This window comes from Schistocerca gregaria, chromosome X (genome assembly GCF_023897955.1).
Source record: "Schistocerca gregaria isolate iqSchGreg1 chromosome X, iqSchGreg1.2, whole genome shotgun sequence".
Classification (NCBI taxonomy): Eukaryota; Metazoa; Arthropoda; class Insecta; order Orthoptera; family Acrididae; genus Schistocerca; species Schistocerca gregaria.
The window spans coordinates 744,126,399-744,141,325 of NC_064931.1; the positions used below are offsets into that span (position 1 = coordinate 744,126,399).

Genomic DNA, 14,927 nt, shown 5'->3' on the forward strand with positions numbered 1-14,927 from the left:
AGGTAGCAGCTTCAGAAGAAATTAGGTGCATCATACCAAGTTGCACGTTTTGTGAAACAAAGTGCTAGCTTTTGCCAGGTGACACAAAACTTAGTTCAGCTATGCGGGGACTTTAAGAAGGAAGATCAGATAATTATAGTTGGGGAGCAGCAAATAGCCTGGCTATGAAACCAAGATTAGTATTAAGAGTGACCTGGACAAAATAGGTGCAGAAACTGGCCACACAAATGTGGAATTTGTGGAGGTATTTTAGCACTGGGCAAACACTGCTGTAAGACATGTTAACACTGAGCTGAACAGAATGGTCCAGACACTAGTAGTACCTCACATAAGTATTGTTCCAGTTGATGCTATTGGTAGGTGGGGATACACTACACATGGCCTGCACCTAAATAGGAAGGGGAAAGATAAGCTACTTACCTATTAGCAGAAACTGTAAGGGGGGGGGGGGGGGGGGGGGGGAGCGGGTCCACAGTTACACAAGGGGTGATCCATGTGGTTAATGGGTCCAGGCAGACAGGTTTTTTAGGCTAAATTCAAAGTCCAGACAGATGACACTCAAGATAAGTAGAATAAAAGTAACTTTTTGCACAGTAAATAGGTGTAAAGCTAAGGACAGTATCTACTTACTTCATCAAAATATCAGGGGAATAAAAAATAAAGTAGATGCGCTATTAGTGTGTTTAGATGATCTCAAAAATAAGAATGTGGTTAATATACTCTGTCTGTCTGAACACCGTGTAACTGTAGGCATGAATAGTGTAAGTATAAGTAGGTATAATTTAGCATCTTACGCTTGCAAATCTAGGATGGATAAAGGAGTTGCCATTTTCATAAAACAAGGGTATAAATGCAAAACTGTAGAAGTAAGCAAATTTTGTGTTGATCAGCACTTTGAGGTTTGTGCATGTGAACTTCAGTAGTATTGTTAAAGTAGTATTGATATTAGCAACAGTATACAGGTCCCCATCAGGAGACCAGGAGCTATTCATAAAAAGACTTTACTCCCTATTATGCTGTCTGCCAGACAAAAAGAAGTTATTAATCTGTGGTGATTTCAATGTAAACATTCTAAGTAATTCTTATAGGAAAAGTGAACTAGAAGTGTTATTAACAACATATAACTTAGAATCTGTGATCAGTAGGATGTAAAACACACACATGCTTTCCCAGTGATAAATAGATTGTCAGACCATGATGCATACCTGATTAACTCACAAAACCCTAACAGGGTGTACAGTTCAGCAACCTACACTCAAATGAGCATTGATCCATGCTGTGTTACGGTTTGTTCTTGTGATCGGTGCATGCCAGTATAAGTTAAGTCAGTATAGCTTGTAAAGTTTTTCTTGGCTGCTTCACCCCTCCCTGCCCCTCTTGTCAATAGAAATCTGAAGCTGTTGTGACATTTGTGTTCTGTTTATGGTCACTGTGTTACAAAAGGCCTAATTTATTTTTTTATTCATTATACAAATAAGCAACACATTTGAAAATGGATCTCTCTATAACATGCTTTCTTGAAACATTGTTACCTCCGTGCACCATTTATGGTAGACTAGTCAAAGTTTGCACTTGAGCATGTGCTCGAAAACAGAGTAACCAGTGAGAAATGAATATGAACCCCAGTGCTGTCTGAACCAAAATTAGTACAGAATAGCAAAATAAGCTGGCCATGATACTACAATTACTGTGATGCTGTCTTCCAAGTGTACAAATGAGGTGTTCTGATGTGTGATGTATACAGAAGTGCTGCACTGTTTTAGTGAATGGGAACAGAATTAAAACTTTCAGTGCTTATGGTGTAATATTAATGCATATCTTTTGCAAAAAAGCTAACCGTAGTAAGTTGTAAATACAAGTCGTATTAACCGAATTTGAACTTCCCAGGGTAATGAAAAACTCGCAGCTATTGTGTAATGGAAACTGTTGTATCGCAACTACAGTAAAGCCTACGAAATGCTAAATCAGGATCTGTCAAGTGCAAACTTTGAACGTGTCAGGTATATTATGGGAATACATTGGTATGACGGGTGAAGGTGCCAGCATTAATGTCTTTCCATACACCTCTCCTTACCTTTCATTACTATTGTGCTCTTTATACTACTGTGTGTTTCCATCGTTGAAAGGCAAAACTCGTTAGAAAACTACAAGCTATACACTCTGTCAAGTGCTGCCGACCTCAACCTTAAAAGTATTGCCAACGATGCAGCAGTTGTAGCAATACAGTACAGTGATGGCTCTATTGTTTTGTATCGAGTATCAACCCAACTCGGAATAAACATAATGAGCGACGAAGCCACCACTGTTCTCTTTTGTGCGGTTCCACTACATTTCGTTATTCCCACATGTAGTTCATACCATACCTGCTGCAGTTCATCAGGAAGCATACACACCTGAGATGGCAGTATTGCATGGCAGATTGCTAAACATTTCTCCTCTTGCATCCTTCTTCTTCTTCTTCTTCTTCTTCTTCTTTTCCCCGTGCGTCTAAGACGCTGAAGCTCAACTTAGTGTCGACACGTAGCATATTGGCCCAATCGTTATAAGATTTTTTTTAATGTATGAAATTAATTTTTCATATAACAAGATGCCGAAAGAAAAAGTTTTGAATATAATGCAAAATTCCAGATATATTGGCAGTTGATTTCAACATTAAATTTTTTTCAGGTAATAAGTCAGATCTTACTGGAACACACTATTCGTAAAAAGACAGTAGTAGTGGTTACAGACAATGCTGCAGTTATGAAAAAACTGACGAAACCTTAAGGATTCAACAGTCGCCCTGTTCTGCCCACTGCATCAACTTAACAGTACGAGGCTCTTTCAAAGTAGAAATATTTTCCAAAATTTTACAAACAAATGCTATTGTGACATTTTTTTTCGTGACTGTGCGACAGCCAGTGCCAAACTGAGCAACGGTAAAAAAAAAAAGCTGAAACTGATACAAAAGGTGCTGAATCGATGGAACAGTTAAAAATACTAGATGCTGAAAAACATATTAGAAGTACGAAGTGAGCATGCTATTGCGGTCAATGAAAGTTCAGAAGCACTGCCTTCCACACAGTAGAAAATTACTTGCCTGTACAAAAGGTAATAGGTCTTCTTGAACCTTTTGAATTGGCAACAACAATAATCTCAGGGGAGTCATTATTATTAATAATTATACCTCTTATATGGGCTATTTCTGTAAAGTTGTCAGAATTAGAAAGCACCTTAATAACTAATGAAACACAGTGTTCTGGATTCCTTTATTAAATCAATGAAAGACTGATAACATTTAACAAGTGGACTGTTAATAAGCTCATGACATTATTAGGTCCTAGGTTTAAAAAACTTAGTTTCAGGACATTTCAAAAGGCAGACAACACTGCACAATTACTTTAGAAAGAGTATGCAGTTATCATTCCATCAACGCCAAGAAAATTATCGAAACAGAAGCATCCACAATGATACTTCTGCCAGTTTGAAATCAGATGATCAACTTTTTCTGCCCAGTCAGCAACAGCATAACGTCGATGTCGTTACACCAGTCAGTGATTCCATAATTGACCCACATCAGTATTTTGAAATGGCTTGTAATAGGCAAGCATGCTTGTGTATTAGAACATTGGGCAAAATCTAATAGTATGTTGCATGTAATGGCTACCAAATGTTTGTGCTTCCCAGCGATTTCAGTTCCTGCAGAGAGCATTTTTGTCAAGGCATGAGAAACAAATAATGATAAATGCAACAGACGAGATGAGACTAATTTAAATACCTTACTTTTTGCAATTTAATTGATGAAAGGAGAAAATATAAAAATGCAGTAAATGAAGCAGGCAAAAAGGAATACAAACGTCTCAAAAATGAGATCGACAGGAAGTGCAAAATGGCTAAACAGGGATGGCTAGAGGACAAATGTAAGGATGTAGAAGCTTATCTCACTAGGGGTAAGATAGATACTGCCTACAGGAAAATTAAAGAGACCTTTGGAGAGAAGAGAACCACGTGTATGAATATCAAGAGCTCAGATGGCAGCCCAGTTCTAAGCAAAGAAGGGAAGGCAGAAAGGTGGAAGGAGTATATAGAAGGTTTATACAAGGGCGATGTACTTGAGGACAATATTATGGAAATGGAAGAGGATGTAAACGAAGACGAAATGGGAGATACGATACTGCGTGAAGAGTTTGACAGAGCACTGAAAGACCTGAGTCGAAACAAGGCCCCCGGAGTAGACAACATTCCATTAGAACTACTGACGGCCTTGGGACAACCAGTCCTGACAAAACTCTACCAGCTGGTGAGCAAGATGTATGAGACAGGCGAAATACTCTCAGACTTCAAGAAGAATATAATAATTCCAATCCCAAAGAAAGCAGGTGCTGACAGATGTGAAAATTACCGAACTATCAGTTTAATAAGCCACGGCTGCAAAATACTAACGCGAATTCTTTACAGACGAATGGAAAAACTGGTAGATGCAGACCTCGGGGAGGATCAGTTTGGATTCCGTCGAAATGTTGGAACACGTGAGGCAATACTGACCTTACGACTTATCTTAGAAGAAAGATTAAGAAAAGGCAAACCTACGTTTCTAGCATTTGTAGACTTAGAGAAAGCTTTTGACAATGTTGACTGGAATACTCTTTTTCAAATTCTAAAGGTGGCAGGGGTAAAATACAGGGAGCGAAAGGCTATTTATAATTTGTACAGAAACCAGATGGCAGTCATAAGAGTCGAGGGGCATGAAAGGGAAGCAGTGGTTGGGAAAGGAGTGAGACAGGGTTGTAGCCTCTCCCCGATGTTATTCAATCTGTATATTGAGCAAGCAGTAAAGGAAACAAAAGAAAAATTTGGAGTAGGTATTAAAATTCATGGAGACGAAGTAAAAACTTTGAGGTTTGCCGATGACATTGTAATTCTGTCAGAGACGGCAAAGGACTTGGAAGAGCAGTTGAACGGAATGGACAGTGTCTTGAAAGGAGGATATAAGATGAACATTAACAAAAGCAAAACGAGGATAATGGAATGTAGTCAAATTAAATCGGGTGATGCTGAGGGAATTAGATTAGGAAATGAGACACTTAAAGTAGTAAAGGAGTTTTGCTATTTAGGAAGTAAAATAACTGATGATGGTCGAAGTAGAGAGGATATAAAATGTAGACTGGTAATGCCAAGGAAAGCGTTTCTCAAGAAGAGAAATTTGTTAACATCGAATATAGATTTATGTATCAGGAAGTTGTTATGAAAGTATTTGTTTGGAGTGTAGCCATGTATGGAAGTGAAACATGGACGACAACTAGTTTGGACAAGAAGAGAATAGAAGCTTTCGAAATGTGGTGTTACAGAAGAATGTTGAAGATTAGGTGGGTAGATCACATAACTAATGAGGAGGTATTGAATAGGATTGGGGAGAAGAGAAGTTTGTGGCACAACTTGACTAGGAGAAGGGATTGGTTGGTAGGACATGTTTTGAGGCATCAAGGGATCACAAATTTAGCATTGGAGGGCAGCGTGGAGGGTAAAAATCGTAGAGGGAGACCGAGAGATGAGTACACTAAGCAGATTCAGAAGGATGTAGGTTGCAGTAGGTACTGGGAGATGAAGCAGCTTGCACAGGATAGAGTAGCATGGAGAGCTGCATCAAACCAGTCTCAGGACTGAAGACAACAACAACAACTTTTTGCAAAAGAAATTTGCATAAGTTATAGTTTTGTATTTTAAACAACAAAAACTCTTAGAAAGCTATTTTTCACTTGGAATACATGCGCATAACAATTTATATTTAATCGATTTATCGATGGCTTTTAAAATTACTATTGATAATATTGGATATATCAACTGTCGATCTTAAAGTAACACTAACTTGGATAGTTCAGTCAGTAAAGCATTTGCCTGCAAATGGCAAAGATTCTAGTCCCAGTCCAACACACTGTTTTAAACTGCCAGGAAGTAGTTTCAAATTGGTGCAAGCTCTGCTGAGAGTGAAAATTCATTGTGGAGAAGGTTAAATTGTCTCACAATCATTACTATCTTGTCCATATTATACCCACAACAAATATTCCTCCATCTCCCATATGTCTGTCATCTCAGAAAATCATTTCGGTGATAATTGGTAAGAATCAATCAGGCACACAAAATTTTAGTCACCTGAAATGTCTAGCACTGTCCCGTGCCACAGGTAGGGGTTAATCTGTCAAACTGCCAACTCTAGCAAGACTCCTTTCATCTACATCTACATCCATACTCCGCAAGCCACCTGACGGTGTGTGGCGGAGGGTACCATGAGTACCTCTATCGGTTCTCCCTTCTATTCCAGTCTCGTATTGTACGTGGAAAGAAGGATTGTCGGTATGCTTCTGTGTGGGCTCTAATCTCTCTGATTTTATCCTCATGGTCTCTTCGCGAGATATATGTAGGAGGGAGCAATATACTGCTTGACTCTTCGGTGAAGGTATGTTCTCGAAACTTTAACAAAAGCCCGTATCGAGCTACTGAGCGTCTCTCCTGCAGAGTCTTCCACTGCAGTTTATCTATCATCTCCGTAACGCTTCCGCAATTACTAAATGATCCTGTAACGAAGCGCGCTGCTCTCCGTTGGATCTTCTCTATCTCTTCTATCAACCCTACCTGGTGCGGATCCCACACTGCTGAGCAGTATTCAAGCATTGGGCGAACAAACGTACTGTAACCTACTTCCTTTATTGTCGGATTGCATTTCCTTAGGATTCTTCCAATGAATCTCAGTCTGGCATCTGCTTTACAGACGATCAACTTTAATTGATCATTCCATTTTAAATCACTCCTAATGCATACTCCCAGATAATTTATGGAATTAACTGCTTCCAGTTGCTGACCTGCTATTTTGTAGCTAAATGATAAGGGACCTATCTTTCCATGTATTCGCATCACATTACACTTGCCTACATTGAGATTCAATTGCCATTCCGTGCACCATGCGTCAATTCGCTGCAGATCCTCCTGCATTTCAGTACAATTTTCCATTGTTGCAACCTCTCGATACACCACAGCATCATCTGCAAAAAGCCTCAGTGAACTTCCGATGTCATCCACCAGGTCATTTATGTATATTGTGAATAGCAACGGTCCTATGACACTCCCCTGCGGCACACCTGAATGACCTCTGCTGCCTGAGCAACACCAACTGGGGGTGCAGGTTGCTCTACACTGCTGCAGCTCTACACAGGCCTTGTTCAATCCTGCCTTGACTATGGGAGTCTGGTTTACAGTTTGGCGGTGTCCTTATCGTTGAATTTACTTCACCCATTGCACCACTGCGGCGTTCGCCTAGTGACAGGTGCTTTTAGAAAGAGTCTGGTGCCCAGTGTCCTGGTGGAGGCCGGAGCCCTTTCATTGCAGATCCGACGTGCACACTGCTCGCCAGTTACGTTGCACACATTCTTAGTTCTCATGCACATCCGAATTACTGTCTCCTTTTCCCACCCACAGCAGTTCATCTCCTGCGTCGGCGGCCCAAGTCAGGGCTCGTGATTGTGGTTTGCTTCCGGTCCCGTCTCTCTGAACTGGAGTCCTTCCCTTTCCCACCTCTCCTCGAGGTCTATTCACATACACCTCCATGGTGTAAACCTAGGCCGAAGCTTCACCTGGACCTTTAACATGGCCCTAAGGACTCCGTTACTCTCCACTGTCACTTCCCTCAATTCTCGACATGTACCAGGCCATGAAGTGGTTTACGCCGATGGCTCGGTGGCTGATGGTCATGTTGGCTTTGCGTATGTTCATGGAGGACATACTGAACAGCGCTTCTTACCAGATGGCTGCAGTGGTTTCACTGCAGAGCTGGTGGCCATATCTCGTGCTCTTGAGCACATCTGCTCATGCCCGGCCAAGTCATTTCTCTTGTTTACTAACTCCTTTAGCAGCCTACAAGCTATTGACTAGTGCTACCCTCACCATCCTTTGATAGCGACCATCCAGGAGTCCCTGTGTCCCCTGGAACGGTCCAGTTGTTCCATGGTGTTTGTGTGGACCCCAGGCCATGTCGGAATCCTAGCAAATGAACTTGCCGGCAGGTTGGGCGAAACAGGGTACATGGAAACCACTTCTGGAGATCAGCATCCCCGTAACTGACCTGCGATCATTATTATGCTGCAAGGTTTGTCAGCTTTGGGAGACGGAACGGCATAATCTTGGTATGCACAACAATCTGCGTGTCGTTAGGGGGACTACGAATGTGCAGAAGTCTTCCATTGGGGCCTCTCTCAGGGATTCTGTGATTCTCTGCCGGCTACGTATTGGTCACACTTGGGTGACCCACGGCTACCTCCTTCGCCGTAAGGACCCACCTCAGTGTCGGTGCAGCGCCCGGTTGATAGTGGTCCATATTCTGGTACGCTGTCCTACTTTGACTGCCCTGCGACAAAATCTTAGGTTACTGGATTCGTTGCCGCTAATTTCATCTGACAATGCCTCATCAGCTGATTTAGTTTTACATTTTATTCGTGAGGGTGGGTGTTATCATTTGATCTAAGTTTTAGCACATGTCCTTTGCCCCTGTGTGTCCCCCACCTTAGAGCTTCCAGGGTGGAGATTTTAATGTGTGGTAGAGTGGCTGCTTGACTTATTATTCTTACGGTCAACCAGCCATGTAACCTGCTTTCTTGTTTTAATCTCCTTCTGTCTCTGTGGTTTTAGTGTCCCATTTTGTCCATTTGAGTGTTTGTTACCCTTTCATCGTTCTTGTGGTTTTTCTTCTCTTTTGTTTTGTGTTTTAATTTTCATTTGTTTCCTTCTCACCGTTGTGGCATTGGTTTATTCAGAACAAGGGCCAATGATCCAGCAGTTTGGTTCTCCCCCCCCTCCTCCAATCAACCAATCCGTTCAGTTTAAAAATTGTCAGCTTTCACAAATACAATATTAGGCAGCAAAGTACTTTCACTGCCCGCTGTTTGATCTGCCTTTGTCTTGGTTATAATATTGAGTGGTCTTTCCAAAGACATTCAAATGTTGACACACAGTGAAAATAACTTTTCACAGTAGATTTAAGAGGTATCATAGCTATCCTTGATGTATGTAAAAATCATGAAATAAAGGAACTGCTTAAGGTAATGTTTGTAAAAGGCAAACACACTGTTTGTCAAGTGTGTGCAAACATTTGTAAATAAGATACATTCTACAATGTAACATCTATTGTGAATGTGGGCAATAGAACCTAAGCAAAATTTTGCCTCAAAGAAAAAGTAATTATTTGTTTTGCCCATTATAGTAACCCTTAATTATGTTTTAAACTAGGTTTTTCAGTAACCTTCCGTATACTTACATTTATTTGTTCAGCTTCCATGATTATACTTTGTACAGACGTTAATTCATTTTTAGTTGGACTGCATACTGTGGTATTATACCACTTACAATAAACAGTACCTGCATTTTCATAGCTGCAATCCCTTCCATCCTATAAATTCCCTCTCATACAGTCTGGCCACCCATGGACGGTGCATCTGCTGTACAAGCAATCCCATTATATTGCAGGCCATCATGGACAAGACTAATCTCCCCCCTCCCCCCCCCCCCCCCAAAAAAAAAAATAAATAAATAAATAAATAAAATCCCTTGCACAGGAACATTTTCTGCACCACATCCTCACATGCCCCTAAACCTTCAACCATCCTTGTGATCCAGCTGCCAAAGGGCATCCCCGCCATCACATATCATCGTATAGACACTCTTAATTGGACCATATCCTTTACTAGGGTTTCAACTACTTGTCATGCCCAGAAATGAGGAACATCCTACCTCCCCCCTCCTTCCCAAATCCTTCCCATCCCTCCCAGACTAATATTCAGCCAACCACTCAATCTACAAAATGTCTTTGTCAATCCTTGTGCTACATCTGCTCCCAACACCTGTATGATGGAAGACCTAGGAGCACACACCAAGCATATTCTACTAGAGTCTCATCAGATATATCCTACTATATCAGAGGCAGTGCCACATGTGAAAGCAGGCAAGTCACATACCATCTCCACTGCAACTTGTGCGACATTTTGTGTAGACATGACTAACCAGCTGTCCACTCAAATGAAAGGCAAGCACCAAACTGTGGCCAAGAAAAGAGTTGACCAGCCAGTGATGAGACACGCTGCTGAGCACAGTCAGCTTGACTTAAGAAGCTCCTTCATGACCTTGCCACTTGGATTCTTTCCACCCCCACAACCCACTACCACTTTTTCTGAAATACATAAATGGAAATTTTCCTTACAAAACATCCTTCAATCATGTGATACTTCTGACCTCATTTCTGCTAGGCCCTGTCTCACGCGTACCCCCACCACTGTTTTCAAGACTCCCACATCACTCATTCTGCTCTCGCACCCTCATCTGCACAGCCTCCCTCTTCCTGTGTTCTCTTCCCCTTCCCAGTCAGCTATGTGTTATAGTGTGCTATGTACATCTTCCCATCTGTGGCTGTGGCTGTGCCAGAGCAAACTCATAGATATCACATTAATAAGCCCTGCCCTTGCTGATGCAAGGCCTCAGCTGCATAGCAATTTGTTACCTTTACTCTTTCCATTATTTATATTCTATCAGAGACTATCTGTTATTATATTTATATACACTCATTCTACATTATTGTTGTTGTTGTTTTCTGTAACAATTTGGTCTTATTTCAGTAAAATACAGAAGGCCAACTACAGCTGTAAACTTGCCTGTGCATGAAGACTAACAATAAAGTCATTTTAGTATTAGTAGAGTGGCATTTTATTTCTTATTTTTCAGATCTTCCTTTTAACTTTATCATTAAATTTGTATGTCTTTTTAAGTATTAAGTGCTCTTAATAATTATTATTTATATGCATTTACTTCACTAAATGTTTCTTTTTTCCACAACTGTCTAGGAAACTTTGAAAATGAAGTGAACAGAATTGAAGATTTGGCAAGAGAAAATGCTCATGAAGCAGAAGAATGGATGCAAAATGAAGACAATATGATAGAAAAATGGGTAAAAGAAAAGTCTAATGAAACTGTAGAATGGGTTCAAGATGAGACAAAAATGGGAGAAAAATGGGCAAAAGAAAAGTTGGATGGTGCTGAAGACTGGATACAGAATGAGGCAAAGACTGTAGAAAAATGGACCAAAGAAAACTACAATGAAGCTGAAAAATGGGTAAAGAATGAGAAAGAGATTGGAGAAAAATGGGCTAAAGAAACATTAAATGAGGTTGATGGTTGGGCGCAGAGTAAACTAGTGGAGACTCAGAAAGTTGTGAAAGCTCTAATGCCCAAGTTTAGCAGTGACAAATGTGTGTGTTACCATCAGACCTGTGGATGTTGTGTCCATGCAGAAGAACCAGAAATACATTTGAATAGCACAGGTACATAATCCATTATGGCTCTCTCCAAGTGAAACTTTAAATGTTTACTTTTTATTGACATTTAGTTTTTTTGTGATTTAACACTCGTGTAAGTACAACCTTCTTTTTTTTCAGTTTGTGTAAATGTGACGTACCTGTCAGAAGATTATGGCATTTCTTTCACTGTTACCCTAAACAACCACACACTTTACAATGAAACTGTATCAGGTAAATCAATTTTGTGTATCTAGTAATTTTTATTTGTAGAAGTAAAAATTTTGAGTAGTGTCATTTGTTGCTGTTGGAGACACGTGCGTACATCCATTTGCTTTCTGTTATTTAAAATTACACACATTCATTTTGAGGGAGAATACTGAACCATTCACTTTGCTTTAAATGTTTATTAGATTTAAACAGTACTCTGGCAATGCTTTGTGTTTGTGGTAAAGGAAGTGTTGCCCTGTGGTTGGTATTTCACATTAAGTTGTAGATCCTTGTATAACAGTCAGTCAGTTCACATGATAACCACCTCTGGTCAGCTCACACTTGGTAGTACTTTCAAGGAAAAAAAGTGTTTAAACAGTGGGCTTTAATGCCTGTTTCTACATCTACAATTATGCTCCACAAGCCATGTGACGGTGTGTGGCAGAAGGTACTTCTGATACCACTAACTGATCCCCCCCACCCAACATTCCCCTTCCATTTGCAAATGGTGTGTGGGAAGAATGATTGTCGGTAGGCTTACATATTAGCTGTATTTTCTCGAATATTCTTGTGGTCATTTCGTAAGATGGATGAAGAGGAAGTAATACATTGGCCAGCTCTTCCCAGAAAGTACTCTCTTGAAATTTCAATTGTGAACCCCTCCATGATGGACAATGCCTCTTTTGTAGGGCCTGTCACTGGGTGTGCTGAGTATCACTGTAACTCTTTCGCACAGACTAAACAATCCCTTGACAAAACACAGCCCTCTTTGTTGGGGCTTCTCTTTCTTCTATCAGTTTCACCTGGTAAAGATCCCAGATTGAGGAACAGTACTTGAGAATCGGTTGAAAAAGTGCCTTTTAAGCCACTTCTTTAGTGGTTGAATTACATTTCCTTAAGATTTTTCCTATTGATCTCACTCTGGCAGCTGCTGTTCTTGCTGTGTGTTTTATGTGGCCGTTCCGCTTAAGATTGCTCTGGATAGATACTCCTTGATATTTTACAGTAGTTGCTGTTTCTAGCAATTTGTCATAAATAGTGTAGTTGTACAGTAGTTGATTTCTTTTCCTATGTATATGTAATATGCTGCACTCATTTATTATGTTCATGGTCAGCTTCTTATTCCTGAGCTTCTAATCAGTCCTCTGTAGGTCCTTCTGCAAATAGTTACTGTCTTCTGTCATTGCATCATAAGGAAACAACAGAAAAGAGCCTCTAACTCATTGTGCTACATCATTTAAATCGAAGTGAGAACGGTTGTGGGATATCTCCTAATATTGTGTCGGATCTCCTTTTGCCCAATGTAGTGTGGCAGCTTCATGTGGCACGGACTCAAGAAGTCGTCAGAAATCCCCTGCAGAATATTAAGCTATGGTGTCTGTATATTTTATTAATTTATTTTGTTTATTTATTTTGTGTTCCGGTGATCCATGTTGTGAATACATCACAGGATATGGAACGTGTCAGTTTTACAAACTTATTATGGTATTTTGTAAGTATTGCTATTATTCATATTAAAATTATATGGCTTAGATTAACATTACAAATTAAAATCACCAAAAAATAAATGTTACAAAGTTAAGTATTACAGACTCTATACACGTACATACAGAAAATATACTACTGAAAACTTAAGATGTTTACAAGTAGTAGATATACAGGATCACAAATGAAGAGTGGGAAATGAATCTGAGACTTATCCTTACAGGTACTAGGGTACTATTCATCATGGTTCAGGAACTCTTCTATAGTATAAAATGACCCTTGCAATAGGAACTGCCTTAAGCTTTTCTTAAACGAGAACTCATCATCTACTAAACACTTAATTTGTGAAGGGAGGGCATTAAAAATCTTACAGCCACTGAAGTGGACCCCCTTCTGTACCTTACTCAGGTTTGCATGCTCATAGTGGATATCATCTTTTCTTCTAGTATCATGATTATGATAAACACTATTAGGTTTGAAGAGGGGCTTTTTTTTTCCTTATGAAACACATCAAGGAGAATATATATTGTGCAATGGATGTGAAGATTTGAAGTTCTTTAAAAAGATTTCTGCATGTGGCTCTAGGGTGGGCTCCACTCATGATTCTTATGGCTCTTTTCTGTGCAGATAGCACTTTCCTAGCAAGTGGCTGATTTACTGGTTTCCGTATTTCTGTAAGAGCAGATAATGCGTAAAGCATAAGTTACCGAATTCAGCCTTTTGCAGAGATGTGGTTTGACCAGTTTAGTTTGCTATCTATATGTAAGCCAAGGTGCTTTGTACTATCGACCTTAGCTATCTGCATGTCACCTAGTTTTTGTTCTTGTTCATCTTCTTTAGAGACTGTCTGAAACTGGGCATAGTTTGTTTTACTGTGATTAATAGAAAGACCATTTACATTAAACCAGTTCACAATATCACTAAAAACCTTATTAGCTGTCACCTCAAGTTCATCCACTGAGTTATCAACCAGTAGCGTAGTGTCATCAGCAAAGATGGTGAATTTACAAAAATCTGTACATAAAGGAAGATCATTAATAAAAATAATAAAAAGTAGGGGGCCCTTCTGAAATCCAAACTGACTTTTACTGATGATCTTATATTCAATGAGGTGATTAACAATCCTGGCATGCATTAGTTTCTCTAAAACCTTAGAAAAACTCGTCAATAGTGAGATTGGCAGATAGTTAGCAGTATCTGCCTTATCTCCCTTTTTATACAGAGGTTTTACAACAACTAAGTCTTTCAGGCACTATTCCTTGCTTAAGTGACGCATCAAAAATGTGGCAAAGGCTTCTACTTAAGTGGCGGCAGCAGTATTTTAATAATTTGCTAGATATGTTGTCAACTCCAGTGGAGTTTTTACTTTTCAGGGATCTAATTATTCTTTCAATTTCTGGAATAGTGACTGTTGTTATTTTGATTTGTGGTACTGTGCCAGGTACGCTGGCTTGCAGAAAACTAATGGCTTGATTTATGGAGCCTTGCGATCCAATTTGTTCTGTTACTGTTAAAAAATGTTTGTTGAACATATCAGCAACTGTTTTTGGATCACTAACAATATGATCCTGATTTTTTATTTGAATATTTTCACTGTGAACTGCACTTTTCCCCGTTTCCTTCTTTACAAAATTCCAAATAGTTTTTACTTTATTGTTCGAGTTGTCAATTTCGGCCTTTAAGAACATGTTCTTTGATGCCTGTATGGTTTTGTTAAGAATTTTACAGTACAATTTGTAATGCTGAATCTTATGTGAATCATCTGATGTCTTGGCTCCTGCATAAAGCTCCCGTTTTGTTCTACAGGAAATTTTGATGCCCTTAGTAACCCAAGGCCTGTGATCTGATTTATACAGATTTTCTCTAATTAACTTTTTAGGAAATGTTTCTTCAAAAATACTTGTAATCTTGTTGATAAATATATAA

The 14,927-nt window shown here is 39.6% G+C and overlaps 1 protein-coding gene across 1 annotated transcript in view; it reads left to right on the forward strand.

The window, feature by feature from the left end:
* The window catches only part of LOC126299013 (uncharacterized), a 51,307-nt gene that overhangs the window by 27,441 nt on the left and 8,939 nt on the right, over positions 1-14,927 (forward strand). Inside the window, exons 2-3 of the mRNA XM_049990649.1 lie at positions 10,857-11,333; positions 11,448-11,540. Coding sequence (XP_049846606.1) covers positions 10,857-11,333; positions 11,448-11,540 — 570 coding nt within the window. The remainder of the gene's footprint in view (positions 1-10,856; positions 11,334-11,447; positions 11,541-14,927) is intronic.